General features: G+C 53.1%; 9 protein-coding genes across 9 annotated transcripts; 5 read left to right on the top strand and 4 right to left on the bottom strand.

Moving 5' to 3' along the window:
* Positions 1–1442: 1442 nt before the first annotated feature.
* On the bottom strand, positions 1443–3007 carry J4E92_010771 (uncharacterized protein; the record flags this gene model as incomplete). The annotated part of the gene is made up of 2 exons (XM_051502106.1): positions 1443–2762; positions 2816–3007. 2 exons carry the CDS (start codon positions 3005–3007, stop codon positions 1443–1445), a joined length of 1512 nt encoding a protein of 503 aa, XP_051347637.1.
* A 419-nt stretch (positions 3008–3426) lies between these two features.
* J4E92_010770 (uncharacterized protein) lies at positions 3427–4686 on the top strand (the record flags this gene model as incomplete). The annotated part of the gene is made up of 2 exons (XM_051502105.1): positions 3427–3676; positions 3728–4686. 2 exons carry the CDS (start codon positions 3427–3429, stop codon positions 4684–4686), a joined length of 1209 nt encoding a protein of 402 aa, XP_051347636.1.
* A 2027-nt stretch (positions 4687–6713) lies between these two features.
* On the bottom strand, positions 6714–8693 carry J4E92_010769 (uncharacterized protein; the record flags this gene model as incomplete). The annotated part of the gene is made up of 6 exons (XM_051502104.1): positions 6714–7078; positions 7143–7473; positions 7541–8048; positions 8106–8168; positions 8219–8441; positions 8489–8693. 6 exons carry the CDS (start codon positions 8691–8693, stop codon positions 6714–6716), a joined length of 1695 nt encoding a protein of 564 aa, XP_051347635.1.
* Positions 8694–9895: 1202 nt separating this feature from the next.
* On the top strand, positions 9896–10674 carry J4E92_010768 (uncharacterized protein; the record flags this gene model as incomplete). The annotated part of the gene is made up of 3 exons (XM_051502103.1): positions 9896–9974; positions 10161–10511; positions 10580–10674. 3 exons carry the CDS (start codon positions 9896–9898, stop codon positions 10672–10674), a joined length of 525 nt encoding a protein of 174 aa, XP_051347634.1.
* A 1183-nt stretch (positions 10675–11857) lies between these two features.
* On the bottom strand, positions 11858–12738 carry J4E92_010767 (uncharacterized protein; the record flags this gene model as incomplete). The annotated part of the gene is made up of 2 exons (XM_051502102.1): positions 11858–12664; positions 12712–12738. The coding sequence occupies 2 exons, from the start codon at positions 12736–12738 to the stop codon at positions 11858–11860; spliced, it is 834 nt and encodes a 277-aa protein (XP_051347633.1).
* A 3041-nt stretch (positions 12739–15779) lies between these two features.
* On the top strand, positions 15780–16341 carry J4E92_010766 (uncharacterized protein; the record flags this gene model as incomplete). Its single annotated transcript, XM_051502101.1, has 3 exons — positions 15780–15790; positions 15844–15927; positions 16206–16341. 3 exons carry the CDS (start codon positions 15780–15782, stop codon positions 16339–16341), a joined length of 231 nt encoding a protein of 76 aa, XP_051347632.1.
* Positions 16342–18240: 1899 nt separating this feature from the next.
* Positions 18241–22482, bottom strand: J4E92_010765 (uncharacterized protein; the record flags this gene model as incomplete). Its single annotated transcript, XM_051502100.1, has 4 exons — positions 18241–18900; positions 18951–19699; positions 19750–22185; positions 22242–22482. 4 exons carry the CDS (start codon positions 22480–22482, stop codon positions 18241–18243), a joined length of 4086 nt encoding a protein of 1361 aa, XP_051347631.1.
* Positions 22483–22946: 464 nt separating this feature from the next.
* On the top strand, positions 22947–23495 carry AIM41 (Altered inheritance of mitochondria protein 41 mitochondrial; the record flags this gene model as incomplete). Its single annotated transcript, XM_051502099.1, has 1 exon — positions 22947–23495. One exon carries the CDS (start codon positions 22947–22949, stop codon positions 23493–23495), a length of 549 nt encoding a protein of 182 aa, XP_051347630.1.
* Positions 23496–24498: 1003 nt separating this feature from the next.
* J4E92_010763 (uncharacterized protein) lies at positions 24499–25467 on the top strand (the record flags this gene model as incomplete). Its single annotated transcript, XM_051502098.1, has 1 exon — positions 24499–25467. The coding sequence occupies one exon, from the start codon at positions 24499–24501 to the stop codon at positions 25465–25467; it is 969 nt and encodes a 322-aa protein (XP_051347629.1).
* Between the last annotated feature and the right edge of the window lie 293 nt (positions 25468–25760).

Raw genomic sequence — 25760 nt, 5'->3', positions numbered from 1 at the left:
CGCCGTCAGCAATTAACTTCCAGTATGCACTCCAAGACGCCCGTCTGGATGCTGCAATACTGCACCTACACCTGCAGCCTGCTGGACCACCAGAATGTGGAGAAGCGAGCCGGCGTGGGACTGGCAAGTCAGGCGTGGGGGCCGCTGGAGCGCAGCATCTACTCGACCTTCTCCGACGGCACCGTCACCACTTCTCGTAAACGCCATTCCAGTTACTGGTCGATAGCAGCGCGTGCCTGTTCATGCACCGCAGACTGTGCACCGCCGTATGCACAAGGCTGCATCAAGGATGCGATGCTGCACGTGGAAGCATTAGACTCCTCCTCCTTCCAGGCCCGCTGCCATCCTGCCCACTTCTGAGACTGTTGATATCTCTGCATCGCTTCACCCATCTCCAGACCCTGATTTACGCCCCTCTATACCTCTCTATACCGCGACCTGAGCCCAACCCGCCCAACGCGCAACTAATTTCCACACCTCATCACACGTGCGCCACTCGCACCGCTCTGCTCATTCGCCAGCATTTACCCAGATGCTAGTGCCCACTCGGCCCGTCGGCCACCAATTGATACTTGCAGCCTGGACGCCCTACCCCAGGATCGTCTTGCCGCGCAGCGCGACAAAACACGCAGACGCATCTACGGTCCACTCCCGCCAATGATGCGCGGCCCGGACGTCACCCTCTGCTTGCGGCACTCGGAGCCCGGCGAGCGTCGTCGCATCGGTATCCGCATTTGATTAATTTTGCATATAGGCATTGATTTATTCGGAGGAATGTCAAGACGGAACTTGTCTAGTTGAGCCTCATCAGCCCTATCTGTCATTAACACCGTGTGACGAGACAGTTCACGCAGTGCAACATGGAAACGTGGAACGACCAAGCCGGGCCTGTGCCAAATTCGCCCCCAACCGCTGGACCAAGCTCAATGAGACAATTTCTCCCATCCTTGTCACTACGGTGCGCTTTACCGAGCGCCTCTCTTCCGCCACGGAGAATATGCAGTATTGCTTTGCTTTGCCCTTCCTTCATGTTTCAAGGCCAGTATGTTGCCAAACTGGGCAGGAACTTCCCTGGTCCCAGTCTATACTTGTCTCGTGAGCTGAGATGGATCCTCCTCGGAGGCTATACACATGCGCTAGCTGAGCCACTGCGTACTGGTTGGTTCTTGAGGCTGGAGGTAAAGCCCGAGGGCATTAATGCATGTCTCTTCGATGAAGCCCCGCTATCACTCATCTGAGATCTCGACTATCATCAGCTACTAGTATCTAGTAATGCGGCTCCCTTAAGCCATATCATGCCGTGCGTGATATCTACGTGTGCTGATGCAAACGATAGCATCCCGATCTGCCCTGCCAAGTCATTATTCCGTCCTATTCCTACGCCTAATGTACACCACGGAAGCTTTCTGAAATACTACCCGTTGAGCCTTGCCCGTGATAACCTAATCTTGGGCCTTCGCACCACCCTCTTCGTCAGCCGACTCTGCAGCAGAATCAACCTTCTTCGCCTCCTCTGACGCTTCAGCATCTGGCTTGCTATCATCTGTGGCTTCAGTGTCATCTTTTGATGGTTCCTTTTCGTCATCTTGGGCGTCGGAAGCACTGGCCTCAGCGTCCCCGGTAGTTGCTGGCTCTGTTGCGGCATCTCCATCTTTCTTTTCTTCTTCCTCGGTCGAGGTACCCGCTGCCTTCTCCTCGCCCGCGCCTTCCTTGGCTGCCTCAGTCGTGGGATCCTTGGCATCTGCTTGTGTGATCTCCTCTGCAGCTTCAGCCTCGTCCACATCCTCGTCCTCGTCATCATCTTCGTCATCATCATCTTCGTTGTTGTCTTCAATAGCCGTGACGTCGCCGTCGCTATCGGCTTCCTCTTCTTCCTCGTCCTCTTGTGCCGATTCGAAGATTTGAGTGACTGGTCGCGCTTGGAGAACTGGGCGCTCTTCTTCTTCCTCATTTTCCTCTACAACTGTTTGGACGGCCGTGGCTCCAACTGATGGCGAATGCCTATGTCGCTTGGTTGTGCCCGCCGTTGACAGCGAATGATCCGACATTCCGTCTGCCAGTGTGTTACTTGAAATCTCTGATGTCGAATCAGAGGGCTCTCGCTTCATAATCAGAGGTGGCGCTGACGGCTTGACCTCTGTTGATGGCTCAATGCCCTCGGCCTCAGGAGGGATGGTGTAGTTGTCCTCCGGTACCAGACCGTATACATCGCAGACTGTCTTATAGAATATGTATAGGCCTGTGCGCCCCTCGACCTTCCAAAAGACTTCTCGGTGCGAGTACCATGCGTGCGCAAAGATTCTGTATACGCGCCTGAAGATGTTGGTCAATTGGCGCATTTGCGAGTGTTGTGTTGACGAGTCGGTGCCAAGCGCGAGCCGTGAAGGAAAGTGCTTAGGTGATGTGAGGGTGTTAGCTGCCCAGTCGAGCGTATGGCAGCAGTAGTCGATGGCACAACATGACTTTGGCGGGTCGTGTACTGCGCAAAGGTACTGCCACTCGGAAGCGCGCATCTCGGGACACGTCAGGGACGAGCATGGTGGGTCGTCGGCGAAGAGGGCGGTAATGATGGAGTTGACCTTTTGTATAAGGAAGCGGCAGAGTTCGTATAGCCACAGCGTCCTGTCCACATTGGCGGGTGATTGTGCTATCTTCAACGCCATGTTTCTGTCTACTGGCACAGTGCCATTCGAGCCGGCGGGGTGTGTGAGCGAGTGGTGGAGGGCTTTGAGGTGTTCGGTGAGCTGGAATGCTGAATCAATCTGCGCATCTTGTCAGCCAGGCGCTATCTTTATTGTAGTATGCCTCGACGTACCTCTGATAACTCTACCAGCGGCGGCCCCTCTGCCATGTCCTCCGCCTTGGTCCCCGGTCGTATTCTCCTTTCGGCGGCATGGTCGAGATTGCTGAAGAGTTTCTGCTGCTCTGGCGACGCGGATACAGGCGAGAGCTGGTCTTCTGGGATGGGAGGCGGGCTGGGAAGGCGCGGCGAAGCGGGCGACGTCATATTTGCGGAATGATGGGTGGTAGTGAGTGAATTGCGATCACAGTAGACGTCTGGCGACAGGTAGGCGGGGCGGCGTGTGTTGTTGATACCTGGAGCTTGCGGACGCAGGGCATGGGCAGGGGTCCTCTCAGCTAGTCAATACGCGACCGCGCTAGCTTCATCGCGCGTCAGTCGCGGTGGACCATTTTTCTACATGACTCTGCCACCCCACGACGTCATTGCCGTCTCTCTTGGCCTCCAAATTCCAGAAGTAGCTGCGATTAGGTAAGACGTTATGGGTGCATCGTGTACTTTGTGGTTGCATGTTCTTACGCACCTACCTCCAGATCATCTGTTCTAACTCATTCTAGAACTGTATCTTGACGCTCTGGCACCCCACCTCGACATTCGGATCACTATCTAGTAACAGCTTGCCGGCCATGGACGGAAACGTATCAGACGATGAAGTCCCCACTCTAGTCCAGCCAGAGACTAACACCAAAGTCCTCGACGACCAAGATGAGGAAATACCCAATCTTGTGGCGACCTCGGAGGAGGCACCCCCGGGTAAAGTGCCCATCACCATAGTGACAGGTTATCTCGGTGCGGGAAAGACGACTTTACTCAACTATATCTTGACTGAGCAACATGGAAAGAAGATTGCTGTCATTCTGAATGAGTTCGGTGACTGTATGCTCACCTTCAACTAAGAATAAGACATCATTCTAACACAAGATCCAGCAATTGACATTGAAAAACAACTCACTGTCTCCGACGCAAACTCTACATCCGCTCAATCTGCACCCTTCGTACCGCTCGCAAACGGCTGCATATGCTGTTCCGTAAAGGACATCGGCGTAGCAGCCATCGAGAACCTAATGGAGCAATCCGGCCTATTCGACTACATTCTGCTTGAAACAACCGGTCTAGCGGACCCCGGAAACATCGCACCCATGTTCTGGCTCGACGATGGCCTAGGCAGCAGCATCTTCCTCGACGGCATCGTCACGCTCGTCGACGCAAAGAACGTGCTAAAGAGCCTAGACGAAGGCCTCGGTGACGAAGAAAACATCGAAGAAAGAAAGAAAGCATCGCATGACGAACACGGCCCCTTACTCACAACAGCGCACTTGCAAATCAGCCACGCAGACGTCATCATCATCAACAAAACTGACCTGGTCTCGGCGCAAGAACTCGAACAAGTCACCGAGCGAATCCGCTCTATCAACGGTCTAGCGCGCATCAAGACGACGACGAAAAGCCAGGTCCCGCAGCTCGAAGGACTGGTACTGGATCTCCATGCCTACGACGAAGTCACAGATACTGATCTGCAATTCGCGAGTAAAGGACATAGCCACCTCGACCCCACAATCACTACTTCGACCATCTCCTTCCCCGCTTTGACACGCGACCAAGTCGATAAATTCGATCTCTTCCTTCGCACTATCTTATGGGAAGAGACGCTACCAAATGAGACTGCACACAAGCCCTTTGAGATCCATCGTCTGAAGGGACGCGTTCCGGTCGAGGACGGCAAGATACTTCTTACGCAAGGTGTGAGGGCGATTTACGATACGAATGAGTTTGATGCCAAGCCCGAAGATGGGGTTCAGGAGTCCAAGTTGGTTTTGATTGGGAGGGCTGTGGATCAGGAGGCGTTTAGGCAGAGTTTGATGGCTACGTTGGGTGGTGGGCAGTGATTGGCTTTCTATGTCCAGGAAAATAGGAGGGTGGCACAGTCTGACGGCGTTTTGGACGGCTGCGGATGTTGTAGATCAAAAGTGGTGAGAGCGAATCAAAGAGATTGAGATGTCCTGCCTGGCAGATAAGGCATGGCATTACCCAGCCTGACACCTACGTAGCCCTTCTCGTCAGCGCTAAATATTGCGAGGCAGTGGCAGCCTTGTAGAGGACCACTACCCCGCGTTGCAACATTCCTTCAGACTTCAACACAATCAACTTCTACTGCACCGTCAGAATGCCTAAATACACTTACCAACCTCTCGATAAGCCAGCTTCGGAGTTCCGGCTTCTTCAAATCAGCAAAGACCCGCTTACGCATCAACCGCAATGTAGCCTACAGAAGTACAGCCTTGTTGATTGCCCTCGATATACCGCTCTATCATACACTTGGGGTGAACCGACGCCGACCCGTAGTGTAGCAATCGACAGGGCAAATTTGGAAGTACGCCAAAATCTTTTCGACTTCTTACGTGCCTACACTATCGAGACCTGGGGGATGTACGATGCTACAAGGCCGGTGTTCTTTTGGATTGATCAGATTTGCATCAACCAAGAGGACCTGGCGGAGCGCAGCGACCAAGTCCGTATCATGAACAAGATCTACAAGCAGGCGAAAAGCGTGCTTGTATGGTTAGGGTCCGACCCTAAAATGATCGAGGCTGCGTACTCGCTGCAAAAACGGGAAGATAGAAGCTGGACTCTTGCTACTCTGACGTCCCACCCATATTTCTCACGGATCTGGGTAATTCAAGAGATTGCGCTTGGCGTAGATCCACCTCTGATTGTCTGTGGAGGGAGAGAGTTAGATTGGGCACCTGTATACTGGGCGGCTATGAATTCACAGAATAGCTTTTCTTTAGGCGCCAAGGCAATGATCTCTGTACGCGGCCATTATTATCGAGCAAGGCGTACCCTGGAACATCTAATCTTCTCACATTGTAGGAGCAATTGTCATGATCCTCGCGACAAAGTCTACGGGTTGTTAGGGCTTACACCTGAAAGATGGCGAGTGCATGTTGACTACACAAAAGAGGTGCTAGAGGTATACTTCGATGCGGTAGCGGCTCTGTGCGAAGAGTTATTCGACCTTGGAGACCCAGAGTGTCTGTATCCAAAACGCGTGGCAGATACGGCCAGTCGATCGGCCTATTACTACACGCTTGTCATCCTGGGAGAAGAGATGGGCCTCTCTCAGCAACATCTTCGTGGTCTTAGGACATTTCTCCGACACTGTCTAGACGTATACATGGACACCAAGATACGAAATGTTCATTTTATATATACGGGCCGCACATATACTACAGTACGGGCGCATTCATCGTCTGGACAAGCCCTTCCGTCGGAGGAAGAAGAAGAAGAAGAAATCGAGGTCAGCTGGGGATCTATCACAGCGACGAGGCGAAACCCATTGATGCGCGATATCATTCCAGGGATGGGCTTGCAACTAGCAGGTACGACTGCGGAAAGCACAGTTGTGACAAGTGACGACTCTGTTCCAGTTCTAGATCGCTGGTGGTGCAAGCATAATGGTGAGGTACACTACTTCGATTGTTTCGATGAATCCTCCGACGAATCTTCTTTCGGTTCTTTTGATGATTCTCTTGACGATAGTTTTAGTGATGGTTCTGCTGATGGTTCTGCTGATGGTCTTGGTGATGGTCTTGATGAGGAGTATGTTTGCAACGAATGAGAGAAAAGAGCCATCCAGAAAATGTTTCACTTTGTAGGATCTCCGTTCATGCCCCGTCACTTCGTAATATACCAAATGTCCCTATATGTACACTAGATCAAGCTTCGTTCCGCTAGAAGTAACATTCATGCAAACATGGTGAAGCAAAAGAATTCAAACACCGCATGTACCCTCATTCCAATATCATCATCGAAAGAACTCAGATAATTACAACCATCAATTTGCCACTAAGCTAATCTCAACCCCCAATCTCACCTCCTACTCAAAACCCTTCCTTCATAGGCGTCGCTGCGCTTACACAATACCCTTCTCATTGCCCACAATATTCGTCTCGTTCCCACTAGACGCATCGCCATGCAAGTACGCTGCAAGACCAATCTCATGATTAATCTCCGCCATGCGCTCCTGATCCTTCAGCGCCGCACCCTCACTACCAAAGATGGTGTCCATCTCCTCAAGTGTCAAGCGCTTCGTTTCAGGAACGAAGAACCAGATGAAAGCTGCTCCAAGCGTGGTTACGAGCCCGAAGAGGACGTATGTACCCCAGGTGATGTTTTCGAGCAGCTCGGGCGTGATTTGTCCGATGATGAAGTTGTTCATCCAGTTGGAGGAGCCGCCGAGGGCTGTGCCGTAGGGGCGCGTGGAAAGCGGCCAGATTTCTATTGACGACAAGTTAGCATCAAGCTTATAGACTAGTTGCGAGTGGGTGGGGAGATAGCTTACCGGCGATCAAAATCCAAGCACAAGGACCCCAGGAGTAACCGAAATGGATGACGAACAGCCAAACCATCACAACTGCTGCCCATCCCGCCGCACGGTGGTTCCCAAAGTTTTCATAGTTCTTCGCGAGAATGACAGCAATGACGAAGTGAGAGAAGGCCATGCCTAGGGCTCCGACAGCGAGCACGGGTTTACGGCCGAGCTTGTCAATGTAAAGGACTGCGGGGATGGTGGCGAGGAACATCACGATGCCGACGACGCCTGTAGCGAGGAGGGATTGCGTGGTTCCTTCGAGACCGATTTGCTCGAAGATTTGAGGCGCGTAGTAGAGAACCTGGGAAAGGGAAAGTCAGCATAAGTTTCGAATGCAGAACATCAACGAGACCCGGTATTGTACGTACGGCGTTGATACCAGTCCACTGCTGGAAGAACATAGTGACAGTCGCGACGATAACCCTCTTGAACATAGCCTTTGTCTTGAAAAGCGAAGCAATCGCAACAAATTGGAGCTTAAAAATGTTCATAGTAGTCTGCTCGCGAAGATGCGGGAAAGCTTCAGCAACACTGCGCTTCTCGAACATGGACTGTGCCTTAATTTCCAGAAATTCCAACTCGATGAGCTCGTGGTCGGCGGGAAGGTTGCGGAGAGAGGCGAGGTTGCTTCTCGCTTCTTCTTCGCGTCCATGGTGTACCAACCAACGTGGGGAGAATGGCATCCATACCATTCCAATGATGAGGACGAATGCCGGGACAAGCTGAAGGCAAATAGGTACAAGCCATGCTGCGTTGGATTGCGTCTCGAGGGTGGTGCCTCCGATGTAGTTGGTTCCGTAATTGATCCAGAAACTGATCATAATGCCGAACGTGATGGCAAGTTGTTGTAGTGCAACCAAAGCACCACGAACCTCACTGGAACATGTCAGCATGTTGCTCAGGTAACAAACATCTGTACTTGAGTATACTTACGGAGGCGCACATTCACTGTTGTACATAGGGACGATGACGGAAAGACCACCGACTCCGATACCACTACAACTGGTCAGCATATGTTGAAAGCTCCGTAGTGATGGTTTACTAACGTGATGAAGCGACCAGCCAGAATCTCTTCATGACCACCGGAAATAGCAGTAATCTGGATCACAACACCAATGATGAAGATTGCTGTAGCGATCAAGATACCGTATTTGCGCGACATTGCCTCAGCAACGAAACCAGACATGACAGCTCCGAACCAGGCTCCGAGTTCCAGGATAGCGGTCAGCCATCCCTTCTGTGTTGGATTGTCAACGTAGCCGTCGGTTTCTACTCGATATAAGCGCAAGCTGATGGTGGAAGTCGCAAGTACGTACGTGCTCCGAAAGACGGCATAGCCAGAATACCACTGAACATGCCCTGGTTGTATCCGTACAACACACCTCCAAGACAAGCGAACAAGGCGATCAGGAAGACCTTGCCGTTCTTCACAAGAGCCCTAGGACCACTGGCGCCCATCAGGGCTTGACGCCTTTGAAGCGCGGCATCGAAGCCAGATGCACCGCCGCCGCCTCCAGCCATGATGATGCTCGATTACCGAAAATCGAAACGTTCGAAGAGTTTGGCGAAAGTCTTGAACAAAAGCCGTCTGAGTAGTACCCCAGATTGCCAAAAAGCTTACGGTCCTTTACTCGGAGACCCCAGGCTTATGTATGGGGGGCCACCGAAGCCCGCACCACCATGTGCATAATCATCCAGTACCCCGGTGGCCGTACCGCAGCACTGTGGGGAAACAGGCCTCCATACTCTTTACAGATCATCGGTAATAAGAGCTGTTTAACCCCTTAAGCATACCAAGAGGAAACGGCTGCTGGGCAGCATGTTAAAGACGGCTTGAAGACCGCCAAGCCAAGGCTTCGAGCGCACTAATTGGACACGGAAAGCGATGTAAGCATCCACCATTCTTGGCAGTCATGTGCCGTTCGTGGTTCATCCGCCGCTGATATCGTTCAGTTGCTGTAGGCCGGATGCCAAGGGCTATCCGACGAAAGCTTTAGGCTAAATTGCCCGTCATCCGTGAATTCGTAGCAGCGGAGCGCCGACATGACGAGGCTCCGAGGAATCCTTTGACGGTTGCGACGGCAGTTTCAATAGTGCGATCGAGTCGTGAGAGGTGCGGACCATTGTTTCCACACGTGTAGCATCATCGACTTCCAGATGTGGTGGCAACCAAATCTTAGAAATCAGATGTGAAGGCTAAAGGCGGAACGCTGATGCACGTAGAGGCATACCGCGCTTGGCATGGCGCTCAACTGATCGCGAACAGCCAACCCGATGTCCGAGTTGTATAGCCATTCGGACGAAAGACTGGTTGAAGCAGGAAATTGCTTTCCGATCAACAGTAGTCATGTTTCAGGCATCGATCTCCTAGAGCTGTAGCTTACGCGGAAGCAGTTCGTGTGTAGTGGCGGTAGCCTTTGGTCTGGCACGGTTGGCAGGAGCACCATCGACCCGCATTGGAACTTCGCGGAAAAATCACGAGAAGCCCATCAAAAATTTCCGGTTGTCCAATTTGTCCATTCGATTCGAGTTGGACGTCGTGGGTGCCCAGGTGGAGTGATGAGAGACGGAAGCCAAGAGTGCGGCCCCATAGGTATGGGGAAAGGGCCGTGGATGCCCCAAGCGCGAAAACGCGTACGACGCGCTTGCCAACAAACGTGACTTTACGCCAACGACCAACTTCAACCCACGCTGCTAAACATCGAGCATCGGCTCATACAAACATGGCGGTCTCCATATTCCAGCGGAAGCGCGACTTTATCTACCTCGTCTTCTTCCTTGTGCACCTGCCCGTAATGTTAGGTAAGTACCGAGAAGGAATATTCAGGCTGGAGGCTCTGTCATGCTGCAATTAGCAAAGCAACATTACATATACGACGACCAGATCTTTTGAATCATTTCCTTCATCAGTCATTCCGATGCTTCCGGAGTAGATACATCAGACCACCGCATACATGAATGGACTGACCAATACTGACTCAACTACAGCATTCGACTTGACAGCCTACTACCCAATCCAAATAAAGCCCCTCTGGATGTCTTCTCTCCGCGACTGGTACGTATCCACATACGGCGACCGCTTCTTCTACAACGCCCCAGCCTGGTTCCCCGTCCTGACCTTCCTTGAACTTGTCTACCACCTCCCTCTCACTCTCTGGGCCATCCCTGCCTTGTTGCGTAACGACCCACGCGTTCCTCTTGCTCTTCTGGTCTTCGGTCTAGAGACGAGCTTGACGACGTTGGTTTGCTTGGCGGAGATGCTGAGTTGGGAAGAGTTAACGTCGGTGCAGAGGGGCGCGCAGGGGCTGGGTGGTATGTATGGAGGGTATCTGGCTGCTGGTAAGTGCTGTGCCTGATGAGAAATGTCATAGAAGTTGTTCGAGGGGAATATAAGCTAACCCGATTAGGTATCTTCATGTCGCTGGACTGCTATGCGAGGCTTGATCAGATGATTGCGAAGCAACATCGAGGCTTAGAGCCGGTGACGAAGAAGAAGTTGTAGAACCGTGGTACACTTGCGGGGGACACTCAAGGCTGTGACGATAACTGTACCCAGCTGTCACTCGGTACAACCGGGAGTTGGGCTTGTGTACCGTTGCCCGAAAGCAACTTCCCACACGGATAGTGCACTGCAATCTTTAGCGTAGAAGAGGAACAGCAGTTGTACGAAGTACGTAGTGCGCTATAGTCGATTGTCTGGGTGAACACCAAGGCTTTCTCACCGGACGTAGACTAGGCGAAGAGACGAAACAAATTAGACAGGAACAGTCCTCCTTAACTAAACCTCACTCACCAAAAATGGTATTACAAAAGACGTCACTTCACATAAAGGAAAAGATCCAATCAGGGATTCTGTCTTTGCTGGCATTCGAAAAACGCACTAGTCGTACACCCCTCTGCCTAATTCTGATCTAATAATACAGTAGCATCGTTATACCCAAGCGCCACGTGCTCCCCCAGCATTGGACGCACCATTTCCCGTTATACCGGTCCTAAACCGTGTGTCTACCGTAACGCCACACCCGTGCAACAGCCCCGTAAGTCGTAACCTAAATCAAACGCCAATCGACACCCCTGTGATTCCTCGTACGTATCCCAGCCTCAACGCCATGAAAACAACACAATCCAGCAAAGGAGACAACACAAGAATCCCAACAAACAAACGTGATGTAAACGCCAAAAGCAGCCATACACAAAGTGAAGAGATAGTGAGACGGGCAGCCCCGTACGACGCACCGGTTATCGTGGACACCTCTGATTGGACGAAATTGTCCCTGCACTCTACCATAGACAGCATTCGACAACGTTTGTCGGGTCTCTTGAGCGACTCGACGATATTGGTGGTAGGCGGCGAGGGTGTACAGACTGCACAACGGACTGGTCGAGGCAAGCATGGTAATACATGGCATATGCAACTGGATTCGGACTGCAGTTATCGGTAGGCTGCACATGTGTTTTCGTGCTGTGCATCTGATGTGGTACAAGGCCTTGATGGTTTCGTCTCGGTAGGACTTGGTCGTGTCAACGTCGAGGATTGGCTGGGCTACGTTGAGGTGCGCGGAGGTGTAACTGTCGAAGACTGGAGAGAAGTAACTTTTGAGAAACAAAAGAATCGTTGTGAAAGACGCAAGGATAGATATCGAAAGCAAAACCGACCCAAAAAACGCTGCTCTTTTTTTTGTATGTTAGTAGAATACTTTGACCGTCTTCTCATCGGCCTCCTCTTCAGCCAGCATCCATAGCACGTTAACCTTTTTGGCCGTACCACATCTCTCTTCGAAGTCTTCACCTAGCTTCATGATGCAGCTAAAAGCCAGACTCCATCCGTTGACACCAGCAGCGTAGAAGGTCTCTGCAACTGCAGCCTCGCGGCTACCACACTTGACAAGCTTGTAAATCTGGCGGCCGTTGAAGTGGGCGCCGTGAATGAAAGGATCGGCTGCTTGGCAAGTACTGAACACTAGACAGTAGACAAGAGGTGTGCTTTCAAGTGCCTCTGACTTGGCTTCAGTACATTGGTGGCATGTCCCGGTGTCGTAGCCATCGTCCACAGGATGATCAGCAACACACTCAAAGATGTCGTCGTCGGTCGGTGTCGTCATGGCAGCTGATGCCCATACTTTTGGCGTCTCGAGACTCACTGGTCTGGCATTGTGTAGAGGGAGTAGTTCACCCGGTGCCCGTCTGTTTGCCTCCAGTGTTTTGACACTCCGAAGAAGCGCTTTGGTAGGCTTCTCATACCAAATCTCAGAGCTTCCGTACTTGATGAGCCACTCGTACTCTTTATAGTCTGCCGCACTAGCTGGATGAAGTGTCATGAAGACGTTGCGTCTGAAAGGCCCGATGCGGATTACGCGGCTGGCGAAGTCGGAGATGGACTCGTTGGAGTATTGCACTTGGATGAATTGATTGGGGGTATGTACTTCTTCTCCCGCACTGTATGGATTGTTGGTCAATGCGGGCGGAGGAGGACCGGGTGGCGGGGGCGGGGGCTAGTATTGATCAGCAATGCATGGATCTGACCGCGTTCTGAACGTACCGGGGGAGGAAGTGCTGAGGTCATCATCGGAGCGTTCATAAACTCAGGTAAGCCTGGTGGTGGTGGAGGCTGCTATAGTCAGCTTACGATCATTCCGCAATGGGTATGTGGTATATCGCATACAGGAGGTGGAGGAGGAGGCGGCGGCTAAAGTACACAGTCAGACCATTGTCTCATTCACTGCTGTTATTTCAAACTTACTGGATGAGGTATCTGAGAGTCACATCTTCCGGGGCCAAAGTGACAATCCATGGGCGGCGGTGGTGGTGGTGGAGGGGGAGGAGGAAATGAAGCAGCTTGTTCTGCATCTAATTCTCCTAGACTCCTTCCCTCGTGCTCCGTCATATCTTCACTCTGTGATTCCGAACCGAGAGACCAATCTGAGTCTTGACGTTGTCGTGATGACCCAAACTCAGTCGTCGGCTCTTTCATATCCTTCTCTATTGGTATTGATGGAAAATTGCGTTCGGAAGAGCCTTGTTCGATTGGAGAGGAAGTCATTCCTACGACAGAACGAGCGCCTTGTTGATAAGGATTGAGGTTTGCTTGTTTGTCATCCGGTCTAGGGTACGGAAGCGGTCGGGATGACGAAAGAATCGGCATTGAGGGCGGGTGCTCAACAAAGACAATCTCGTCTGATTCCATCTCGTGAAGCTATAACTCTTCAGTAGACACGGATTGCTAAATGAGGAAACCGTCCTGGTATAAAGAAGATAGTTATATGGTGTCAGTGGAAGACGTGTGCGAATGATAAAGCCGGTTGGATCACTGAACTAGTTACCCGAAGTTTGGGAAGCTATACGTAAGTGATGCGCGTGATCCAGAGTGGGTAGAATATGGTGGTCAAATTGTTTTGTGTGCCTTACTTTTTTTTCAAGGCACAGGCAGATGATATGCCCAGTGCCTGGTGGCTCAAAATAGGATTACTGCAGGTCAAGCCGGGCTGTTTGTACAACCCTTGCGATAATATCGGCGATTGAGAGACTTCCGAGCATCGTTCGATTTCAGGCATGTGGCGTCGATCCATTCGCCAAACCCGTGCGACGAAGATGTAACACTGCTGTTGACAGCCTGTTGTACACGTCTGTAGCGTAGAGCGCTAAGACCATACCCTCGAGGTTAGTTCTGTCTACTCCCATTGATTTGACGCCCCAGCAAGAAGGCTACGGAATTTTTGTGCGATGTTACGCGCAGTTATGAGGCTTTGCATAGAGGAGCTGTACTCCACTCTGTCATTCATCGCTTCACTTTGAGTGAGCCCGAATACTCGTCTCGGCTGGGCGATGACCGGCCGCATTTCGCCAAGATGGTGAACCAAAGCTGACTAGGGTATCTGCAGATAAGGCCAATAGAGCATGATGATCGTATGCAGAATAAGGTTCGCAGTGTCTGGATGTTACCCGAGCCAGTAATGACGAGACTTGAGTGAAGCAGTCGCTCATTATCGAGAAACTTCTTTGCGGGTTCGCACGCATACTCGAAAGAACCGCGATAAAGACTCGATTCCTCTTTGCAAAGCATCTGGGAACGACGAGGCATGCCCTTGCCAAACAAGCGGTGAAGGGATAGGCCATCTCTACATTCTTGTAAAAACAAGTGTCCAATCCAATAGGCTGGTGGAAAGCAGCCTTGATGGTATTGGACGCTCAAAAGTATAGCAATGTACCCTGTGCTTTGCATGAAGCTGTGTGTCTTATCCATCCTGTAGCATGCGATGCCGATACCTGGGGTCGGCTAGAAACGAGGGGCCGAACAAGGCCGATGCGTTCTCCGGATCTCGTCATCTTGAGGTCCAGAAATCGCAAACCAGCAATCGCATGGGTGAAAGGGAACCTGACCCAGATGTGAGGGTGCGCAATTGCCCTTCGCCTTTGCAACATTGATGCGAGCCGCCCCTGGAAACCTTCCTGGACGGTCATGCAGACGCCGACAGCCACATGCAATCCATGTCACACCGCGTTGTCGCTTCTGTACGCTAAGTTTGTGACCACCACGTCGAATGACTCGATACAAGGGAAGACGTATTTGTAGCCCTGAATGTATACAGCTCCGATATGCGGAACGTGGGGAGTTTCCAGTGTCCCGATGTACGGTTTTGTGGACAAGGCTGTCGGATGCAGGTACCATGGCTAAGTAGCCGAGGCAAGGCTGAGTATCCTGGTTGTTGACCGGAATCGAACATCCATTTCAATCTTCCGAGTCTCAGTGTGGCTCATGAATACTCGACATGGAGGCCCAAGTAAGCTCTCCCAACGACTGCCCTAGCCGTTCATCGTGCCTTAGTTGGACTGTGACCGAAGCCGCAGGTCCTCTGTCCAGGATAGTATCGCCCAGGGCCAGGGAAAGGCTCGACGAAATATAGCCTGAAGTGATCCAGAAGGTCCAGATTCCCGTTGAGGCCTCCAGTCGGATTTTTGGCCAGCTTGCAAAGCAAACTAATGAGAAAGTAAAGCAGGGAAGAAGGGGAGAGGAGTGCTCGCAGGTAGGAGTACGAGAGACCTTATAGACATGGAAACCCTGAGACATCAGACAAGATCAGGAGATCACGGAAGCGCTCCATACTGTTTGAGAGAAGAGTGAAGCTGACAGGAATGGAAAATGAAAAGAAGTGAGGCGCATCGATATTGTGAAGCATAACGATCTCCATGCTGGGCATGCTCAATAGGGCAAGAACGCGCGACGGCGGCAAGAGAGACTTGGAAACGTACATAGACATATGTGGGTAATAATTGATTGTCACAGTGCGAAAGAGTGACGAGGAGATCAGCTAGGAAGACATGATGTTCAGATAAAGATTGCAGGACCTCGGAGCCTACTCCAGGTAACCATGTGGGTTCACACGTGATACATCACGAACGCGCCAAGCCCTGGAAGCTCGATCCGCAGCGTCATCGCAAGCTCGCAGCTCGCGACACCACGGCGACGCCATCTCCACATCTCCACATCCGCTCCCTATACACGTTATACGCCGTTCTCGAAGCTCGAACGTCACCTGATCGTCGCATCGCCCCCGTCGAATCCCCCAACGCCATCTCGCCAGCGCGTCAACACCCACCGCAACATTCACAATGGCGAACGGGTCAGTTCCGCGCAACGAAGCTCTCCAGCATGCCAGCCACTAACATGACCTAGCTGGGCACCAATCATCGGCCTCATCGTCACCGTCATCTTCTGCGGCGCCGCCTGGTTCCTAGCTCCCAAAGGCGAGAACCAAACGTACGTTTCCACCATCTCTTCGTCCAGCACCAAGTCACCACCCAAATCACCACCCGCACCCCCAAAGCCCTGTCTGCGCGACGAGAATGAGAACGCGCGAGAGAAGCTTCTAGCTGTGTGCAAGAAGCGCGGCGCAGGCGATGGGAGACGAGTCCGTTTCAGCAATGAGCATGAGACGAGTCAAGATATGGATGTCAACATCAACGACAGCGAGCTCAGACGAGCATTTTGAGATGCAAGGAGGAAGAGAGACACCTTGGGCTAACTCAATCGGACAGGGTCTGGCGATCTACACTCGTTCTCTCTGCCGCAGCCATGTATATCATGTGGGCCATTACCTTTCTCGCACAACTTCATCCTCTTATCTCGCCTGTACGAAACGATCTGCGACCGGAATACAATGGAGGGCGTTAGCGAAGCTCGACTGGGGATGCTAGACGCGACGGGAATATGCATATGCACGTTGTGAGAAGGATGGCTTTGGGTGGCCTGGATCAGGCGACAGACAGGATGCAGGCAGGGCATATGCCAGAGACATGCATCGTGTTAGAGCAGATGCGTTCTGTCTAGCAAGCCGCGTCTGGAGCCATCGGTGAAGGACAACGAGAGCAGTGCATTGCCGAACACTTGAGCGCATGTGTATAGTTGGTCTTTTGGCGTAATACGGAGTCTTTCTCGACTTGTACAAATATCAATTGGGGTATCATTGCTTTCCATCCAAACAAAACGCTCATGCCCAACTTTCCCAAATCCTGACATGCCTTCACGAACCACTAACCAACCCACCTACCCACTCCCAAACATCCCCCAAAACAGTCCACTCCCTCCAATACCCCTCCCACCCCGTCCCCAACCCCGCCGCCCTCAGAATCCCCCATCCAACAGCCGTCCTCAGCCCCGCCCCTATCCCCACCAACACACCCGCCCTCACATACCCACAATCCATGAGTATCTCCAGCGCCGCAATATTATTCACGATAACCGCCCAACTCACCGCCGTAGCCGAGCTAGGTAGATCATAGTCCCATATAATAAGCAGTATAGGAAACAGCTTCGTGCAACTGCTCACCAGCAATGCAGTCGATAGTGGTGTAGGGGAATCGAAACTGGGTATGCATCTCCGCCACAAGCGACGGAGTGTCGAGCTGGGGAGGCGCGTAGCGTCGAAGGCGCAGAGGAGGCGGATGGGGAGGTGGAAGGCTAGGGTGCAGAGGGTGACGAGGCAGAGGAAGAATAGGTATTGGAGGCCTAGTGGGTGGGCTTGGAGGACTACGGCGTTTGTGATGCCGTCGTGGGGAGCGACGAGGGGGCTTGTGGATGTTGTGTTTAGGGCGGGTGAGGAGGGGGAGTAGGGTGTTGGGTGGTAGGGCGATGTGGGTGGGAGGGGTAGTTTCTCGATGCGCGCCCAGGTTAGGTAGACGTCGAAGAGGAGGAGGAGGATGCCTAGGCGGAGTATGGATCGCTGGAATCGTGTTAGCCACTGTTGTCTTTTCCAAATACCCTTTCTCACTCCCATAGCATCTCAGACAACGTCGATCGGTAATACGTACATCAAACCCCAACCGTCCCTCATGTTTCCCCAACCGATTAAACAGCAAATGCCGATACACCTCCGCTTTTATCAACACGAGGTCGATGAACAGTACCACGAAGTCGTGTTCGACATATTTGTCCGCAAATTTCTTGCATACGGGGCACTGGGTAAGGCGGACGCCTTTACCGAGGGCGCGGTCGTCGGCTTTGGAGTAAGTTGTGTAGAGTGTGCGCACGGGGGTGCGGCATGAGATGCAGATTGGCATTGTGTGGAGGATGCTGGACGGGTGGTTGGACTGGCGAGGGGATTACATGGCGTGGCGACTCAGATGTAAATATTTATTCGTCGCAGTGGGAAATGTGGGATGTGGGGTATGGAGTACGGTACAAGTGTTGGAGAAGATGCGCAGAGTGACGATGCTTGGGGAACGCGTATCGACACGGCGTTAACGTGGGTGGGCTAAACTCCGAGAAATCACCAGTTCCCAAGGCATCTGCGCAAGTCTCACAAGTCCTATCAAAAGTCTTCCATTATAATACTTCATTCAAGAATACACTAGCCTTGATTATGCTCCGTCTTCGTCTTATGTCCTACAAGATGGGTTCAAATGCTTTTTACGCCAGTCACCCCTCCCAATACTCATGCAACCTATTCAACGCCTCGCGCTGCAAGAATGCTAACGAAGAGAAACAACCCAAAATACACAATCATCGCTTTCTGTATATCTTCACAACGCTTCATCCGTGGCTCCTTCTACTTCCGCCTCAGGCCATGGCTTCTCAGCGCGCAGCTTCCTCAAGAACGGCACTGAGATCCCGAGCACGCTGGATCCATGCCTGGTCGTCCATGTCGCGCCCCAAAACGTCGCTGCTCAAGATAATGCGCATCACCTCTGCGAGACCGATGGCATTCTCAGGACCGCCGAATAGTGCGCCAGTTCGTCTGCTTACCGCGCCCCATTGCTCCACAAGGTAGATAATCCACTTAACGAGTAGCTTTCGGTTTCGGCCAGCGAAAGGCTGTTCTTGCGCATACCACAGCGCTTCCAGTGTGGCAACCAGACTTTCGAATGGCGCGTTAAGTTTGAGGAAAACATCGATCGGCCATGTAAGATTGCTGTTGAGTGCAAGGTTCTGCGCATTCGGCGCATTGGCATCGTGTACGTAGAACTCGAGGTCGTACTGGAGGAGGAGTTGTAGGACGATATTGACGGGAAAGACGTTGTCGTTGAGGTTGGTTCGGTGACCAAGGTCCTCGACCTTCAACGCGACAATTTCCCAAGGCGCGCCCTGTCGGTCGGCGAGCGCATTCCGATGTGTTTGGTCGATGAGGTTAGTCCATGTCGACCGAATGTCTGGTACACTGCGGTAGTCGGCGGCGTGGTATATCAGTAGGCAGATATCGTAGTATGCTGCTTGGTCGGCGTAGTCGTGGTAAAGCTAAGGCATTGTTAGTCAAGTCATCTACAAAGGATCTTGCAAGAACTTACTTCGTCAAGCGGGTGGATCTGGCCGTTGAGGTGGGCGATGACATCCTCTCTCCGCTTACCGGAAAGACGCTCGTCACCCTTGATCCTCTGTAGCACATCGTCTTGAATGTTGGCGATGTCTAGGTGGTCGGTGATGTTTCGCAGAAGCTCTTGTCTTGATTGTCTGTTGCGGACTCCATTCTCTGCAAAACCGTTCATCCGCGTCGAAGCATTCGCCTTTGCGCGCGACAAATACTCGATCCTCTTTTCCAGTGTCAAGGGCAGGGTGCTCTTAGCAAGTTGGTATTGTGTCTCAGCAGCGCTGAGGTAGTCGTTGTAGTGGGCGTAGTAGCGCCACAACAGGTCCGCATGCGCGAGGTTCGTCTCCGAGCTTTGGCGCAGGTAGTCGACAACGAAAGGAGAATTGATCTCAAGCAACCGCTCAGCCCAGCCGTTTTGCATGTACCAGTCGTACAGGTAGTTTTGGAAGACCTCGTCATCTGAGTTGTTGATCTGCTCATACGCTTCATGCTTGCGGCGTGTGACCGGGGAGATGACACCGTCGGGCACAGGGCCCTGGGTATTGTAAGCGTGGTCTACAGCTTCGATGACTTTGCAGATCAATGTGTAGCAAGAGGCACGCTTGTCAAAGTATTCTCGACGCGCGTCATTCGGATCGACGTTCTGTTCGCTCTTGTCTCGTACCCAAGACAGAGCTTTGTTACCACGGTCCCACTCTTGCGCAACCTTCAGAGCAAGTCTAATGGCACCTAAATATCATATTAGTAGTGTAGAAGAGTGGAGTGTCAGTCAAACTTACCCGCATAGAACTCGAGCTGAATGTACTGATTGACTGTAGCAGCCAGGTTTTCGTAACTCAGACTCTTCGCCACTTGCTCGAACAATCTCAGACTGTCGTTGAGCAGGATGCGCCCACGTTCGGCATTCGCACCAGAATCGGCGGCCTTCTTCAGACTCTCCTGTGCCTTGAAGATGACGACGTCGTCTGAGCTACAGAAGCTGCCACACTTTCTCCGCAGAGCTTCGGCAACAGATTCAACGTTAGAGCCCTTGGCGATGTTACGGTTCACTATAGCCTTGACCAACTCCCTTGCAAGCTCTTTGCCCTCTTTGACAGAGAAAAGGCCTTGGAAGGTGAGTTGACGCACTCTCCCCTGTAACTGAGGATCCGGCAGAAGAACCAAGATGTCTTCTACGCGCTCCTCGAAGAGTACCAGAACGAAAGATATGCCCTCAACAATGTTGTTGATCATTTGCAACAAGCTAGTAAGCGCTCTGTTCTCGCCCTGGAGCTCAACCTCTTCTTGTCGCGACGATGCGCGTCCAAGCGCCTCTGGACCGGCCAGACCTTCAATGAAGGATCTGTTTGACTCAAGGAACTCCTGAAGTTGAGCCAACGAGCGTTGTACTTCCTGCAACTTGGTGATGGGATGTGTCGATGTGAGAACAGGCCCGGTGGGGGTAACAGCCTCCGTGATGATTGGCGTGTTCCAGATTGAACGGATAATGCGCGACACGTACATGGCGATACCGTCGTGCCTTGGTGAAGCGCGGACATTCTCCACACTTAAGCCTTCGACGGTTGCGCTCTCTGTCAAATGTGCTTTGCCACCAAATTCGATAAACACCCTACGAGCGAAGTCAATGACCTCGGGATCAGTGACCTTTGCGATCCGCGAATCAGGTCCCACGTCCGAGCCTTGACCGCACGCAACCGCCAGAGCGGTGGCAGAAGTCTCAGCCAGGCCGTACTGCTTCGCCAGCTTGCGGATGTCACCTTCAGCACCCTCGTGACCTCCATTCTTCACAATGGAGGCGAAGATATCCACGAGCCTTCGTCGTCGTACTGTTTCGATACCGGCGGATGTGATGATGGCGTATTCACTTAGGGGTTTGTCGAATTGGGTCGAGAGCTCATTGCCAAATCCGAGGGGTTCATTCCTCGCTGAGAAGGGCTCCGACACCAGACCGATGTCTTGCACTCTGCCCATGAGTTCTGTGAACACACCAGTTTCCGTGTACCGCGGGGGCTCTGAGCTCTCGCGCTGGCCCAGCAATCCGGAGTGTGGTGCCGAGACGAACATGTGGTGGTTCTGATCGTTTGGCGCTAGGAGGACGAAAGAGAAGAACGCGCCGGGCGCGTAACGGGTTGCGACAGTTGTCTCCCTGAGGTATCTCGACTCGAATCCAACCGCTGTACCACCCTGGTATGGCTGTACCTGAGTCGAATTGCTCTGCTGCGAGGGCTGACCGTCGTTGGGCGGGAAGCGGATGTGACGTAGCTGCATGCTGTTAGGAGCGCTTGTGCTGTTCGAGTTCCACTGTCCTCCAGACGTTGTGCTCAAATACAGCCTACAGCCAGAGGATGTGATGGCCATCAGAGACAAGTTGTCCGCCTCTGTGCTTGAGATGGGGGTCAGGCCGATAATCTGCATCTTGTCCAGGACACCAGTGGGCCGCACAATGTGTCCGCACATTGTCTCGATTTGTGTTCGCGTCCGTGTGAGGGAGCTCTCCAAGACGTTGGGCGCGCGCATATAGTAGACCTTGATGGTGCCGTTGGTAGAAAGCGTGTATAGGAGGTTCCGGGTGTCGTCAATCACCATCTGCTGAATGCCAGCCTGTCGCGTGGGTCCGTAGAATGGTAGCGTGGGTAGGCCGATAGAGGTTGTGACGTGGTTCGTCTTGCTGCACTTGCTGGAGAACCACTTGTCCTCCTGCTGGTAGTTGAGCTCGTATACGTCCTCGGTCTGGCCGTCGCCGAAGAAGATGCGCCCCGTTGTTGACGAGCCGGCTATCGCAGTCACGTTGATCTTCCTGACCGAGGTCGATAGTCCCGTCCGATACATTGTGATGCCATGAACGCCCTCGGGTCCTCGCTGGCACTCGACCGCTATCAGGAAGATGTCGGATACGGTTGCGACTACGAGGAGGTATTCGATGGTGCCAACAAAGACACCGGGACGCGGCTTGACGAGCTTGACGCATGTGATGTTGCTGGGTTGCTCTTCAAAACCGACGAGTTCGGGGTTCGGATGTGTGTAGTCCCAGAGGTAGACCTGGTTGTCGACGACGACCCAGGCGTGGTTGATTTCGGCGAACAGGCCCATGCTCGTCGACATCTGCGTGTGGTCCACCTGCTCAAAGACGGCTTCTGGGAGTTTGTAGGACCGCAGCTTCTGGAAAGGCGCCCAGGCTGGGCTGTTGGGGATCTCATACTCGCCAGAGATGCCCTCTACACGACCTTGTTAGCATCTCACCCAGCTTCTGCCGCTATACCTGACTACTCACGTCCAATGTACGCCTCTAGCGCGGGAAACCTGTTGTCCCGATCCAGCATGCTGTTTATGGTCCGCGATGCGCGATCGATAGGGCTCTCGGCGGGCGGTGCAGGCAGCGCTTGCTGTTGCTGCGGCTGTGGTTGCGACATAGAGCCAGTTCGTGTGAAGCCTGGCCGGTTGGGCGCGGGCGTGTTGACGAAGGCGCCGGGGGTGGGGCGTTGCGGCGTCGCGGGCGCCATCTGGAAGGCCATGATGGATTGCGTGTAGAGTCGAAGGGATGCGCTGGTCGTAGCCCGGGTGAGAGCGAGCTTCAGATGGAGGCTGGGGGAACGCGCCGGTGAGATGGCGTGCACATGAGCTGCGCGCGGATGCGTCGATGAAATAAAATTAAGAAAGGCGCGCCGAGAGAAAGATCAAAAAGGTGCTCTGGCGCAATTGCGACGCTGAGGCTCAGGTACAAGCTGCAAAAGTGACGGCGGTCCACAACAAAAGAGATGCTTGGCGCGCAGGGATGCTAGCTGTTCGCGTCTGAGCGCGTTGGTAGTCCAAACTTTTGTGCTTTCAACTTTCCATGTTTGACTGACGACGGTTCGTTGCTCAACACATTCGCAGTCCAGCACTTCAAATATCTTTTCCGTGGTCGCTCCTTCTAGTTGCAATCGCACCTGCCTCATACGATTTCTACACTACAACGCAACAACACTCATCACCCACCATGTCATTATTCCGCACAGCAATGCTGCGGAGGCAGCTCTTCACTCCTGCCCGCTCTCTATGCGTCCGCTACTCGTCTACTTCTGCATCGGAAAACGTTGTTCTCCCCCGCCTGCAATCCGACCTCAAAACGGCCATGCGCGCAAAGAACAAGCCTGCACTCAACACAATCCGTGCCCTGCAAGCCGAGATCATCAACGCATCAAAGACTGCCAAGCCAATCGAAACCGATGGAGCCCTCTACTCTCTCGTTCAAAAGCAGATCAAAGCCTCCTCGGCCTCAATTGAAGAGTTCCGAAATGCGAAGAGGGAGGACTTGGTCGAGAAAGAGCAGGCGCACTTGGATGTGCTGAAAGGCTATGCGCAGGAGATCCCGCTAGTGGAGAACAGCGAGGTGGACGCGTTAGTCAAGAGCGTGATCGATGGACTAGAGGAGGGCAAGAGGAGTTTTGGCAGCGTCATGGGTAAAGTCATGGGTGGTCTCAAGGGAAGGCCGTTTGATCTTGAGTATGTAACCAAAAAGATTCAAGAAGCTGTTGGAGCCAAATAAGCAACACGATGCGCTGAGTGGGATTGGACGAATTGTAGCATAAATGTACATTTATCATGTAGACTACGGACTCCTCTCCAAACGAGGTAACGAAAGAGACGGCCAGATTACGACACCGAAGAGTATCCGTCATCGTCGATTATTGCTTTTCCGTGGGGTTAGCAGATCCATCATCATGGTACACACGTTCTTTGCGGGGTATCGCTACCATTGGTCTGTAAGCCCCCAGAACGTGGCAGCGGTGACAACCCAACATCGAAAAGTTTCGCCGAAAGCGTTGGGAACTTCTGTTCCCTTTGAAGCCCAAGCCGCAGCGTCGCAACGCAGTGAGCACCCGTGGCTGAGGCTGCGCTAGGCGGTGAACTGCGCCGCGGTCCGCTTCCAAGCTCGTGCCCTGACGTCACCGCTTGTCAAGACTTCGTTCTGCGGACATGCATCCCATCCAATACGGCCGACGACCAGGAACTCACGGTAAGGATAGCCTGGCGTTCACAAAGGCCCTTTGGGCAACAAGACCAAGTATTTCCTCTCCCGATCATGGCGAAGAAGATGTCGAGATCTCACATGACAGTGGAAAATGCCCAACATCAGCCCGAGTCCACATTGATTCACATGAAACTGAACCATGGGGAACTCCGCGACAAATGAGAAACCATGTAACACCAGGGGTGCGTCCCTCCAGTCATGGCGCCGGTTAGCGCCCAGTCCAGATGCAGCCCTGGCATGATGCGCGAGCGCCGATGACGAAGCCCGTCGCGAATCCTGCATCTAAAGTTGGTCGCACCCACCCACCACCAATTCTCCGGCAGGCTTTGGATCCAAGACACTTATATTCTCGTGTGTCCGCTTGTTGCGCCGCCGTCAGTCTGTCGCATTCCCGTTGCCGTGCTTCCTAGCGCACACCTTATTCTCTTGTGACATCTTCCGACACATAACCGGCAGCCCCGCATCATACCTACTCCTACATCACCACCCATCGACGAGCCGCACCTGACTATCCAACATGTCGGCGTACCGCTCCTCAACGGGCAATCTGGATCGCTTTGACGAGCCGCCTCGTGGCGGTCCTCAGCGATGGGATCGCGACAGGTTTGAGAGTATGCGAAGGGGGCCTCCTCCTCCGCCACCACCGGGCGGAAGTGTGGCTGGCGGTAGCAGCCGTGGTGGTCGCGACGATTACGATCACTACCGCTTCCAAGAGCACGATCGTTTCCCCGGAGGCCATCGTGACATCGATTTCCATGAAGACCGCGCACGCCGAGGCCCCGCTGTCATGGAGAGAGAACGCTACCACGAAGAAGATCGTTTCGACCGCCCTCATCGCCGCGCTCCCTCCGATATGTTCCACGAGCCGACTCCCTCCGAGATTGCCAACCAAGCACTTGCCCCCTACCGCCGCAGGTCCGTCATCGACAAGGACATCAATATCGATATCGACATCAATGAGCGCCGGCCAGCCCCTCGCCCGCCCAGGCCGTCACGGCCGCAGTTCATGCGCCGTCAATCATCTCTCGACACTTTTGACCGCAAACCCCTGCCACGCTATGGCGACGTAGAGAGGTACGAGAGGTACGAAGACCACGAGTGGCGTCCACCAGCCAATGTTCCCATTCCACTTCCTATCCGCGAGCGTCGCCGGTCACCACCTCGTCGTTTCCACGAGGAGGATGACTTTGAAGAGATCCGATACGACGACCGTGGCGGAAGGGGCCGGGAACGAGAAGACTACCGCGAAGTTGAAGTCCACCGCGAGAAGAGCCGAGTCCGAAGAAGCAAGAGCGTAGCAGCCAAGTCAACACGCAGCTCTTCAATCTCCAGCTTTGAGGAAATCCAGCCATCCCGAGCGACCTGGGGTAAGAAGGGCAAAACGAGACTCCCCAAGCGCCTGGTAAAGAAGCAAGCCGTTATCGACCTGGGTTACCCATACGAGGAAGAGGTATGCCATCCGCACGCACTACTAGAATTCCACTAATTTCAACAGGACGACTTTATTGTCGTTACCCGAGCGCTCGAGAAAGAGCACATTGACGAGGTCATCAAGATCAGCGAGAACTACAAAGAGGGTAGGTATCCGCCAATATTCCCCCAACCTTTTTCTAACCCTGAGCAGAGAAAATCACCTACGTCTATGAGGAGAAGGTGGAGGACGCCCCACCGCCACCACCCTCCATTGCACCGCCAGCATCAGTCATCGCACCTCCTCCCCCACCCCCTCAAGAATTTCAACCTCCGCCGCCCTCCGTCGTCCACGCACCTCCTCCACCC

The sequence above is a fragment of the Alternaria infectoria genome (genome assembly GCF_024043175.1).
Source record: "Alternaria infectoria strain BMP 0036 chromosome Unknown scaffold_43, whole genome shotgun sequence".
Classification (NCBI taxonomy): domain Eukaryota; kingdom Fungi; phylum Ascomycota; class Dothideomycetes; order Pleosporales; family Pleosporaceae; genus Alternaria; species Alternaria infectoria.
This window is presented reverse-complemented; position numbering and strand designations above follow the sequence as displayed.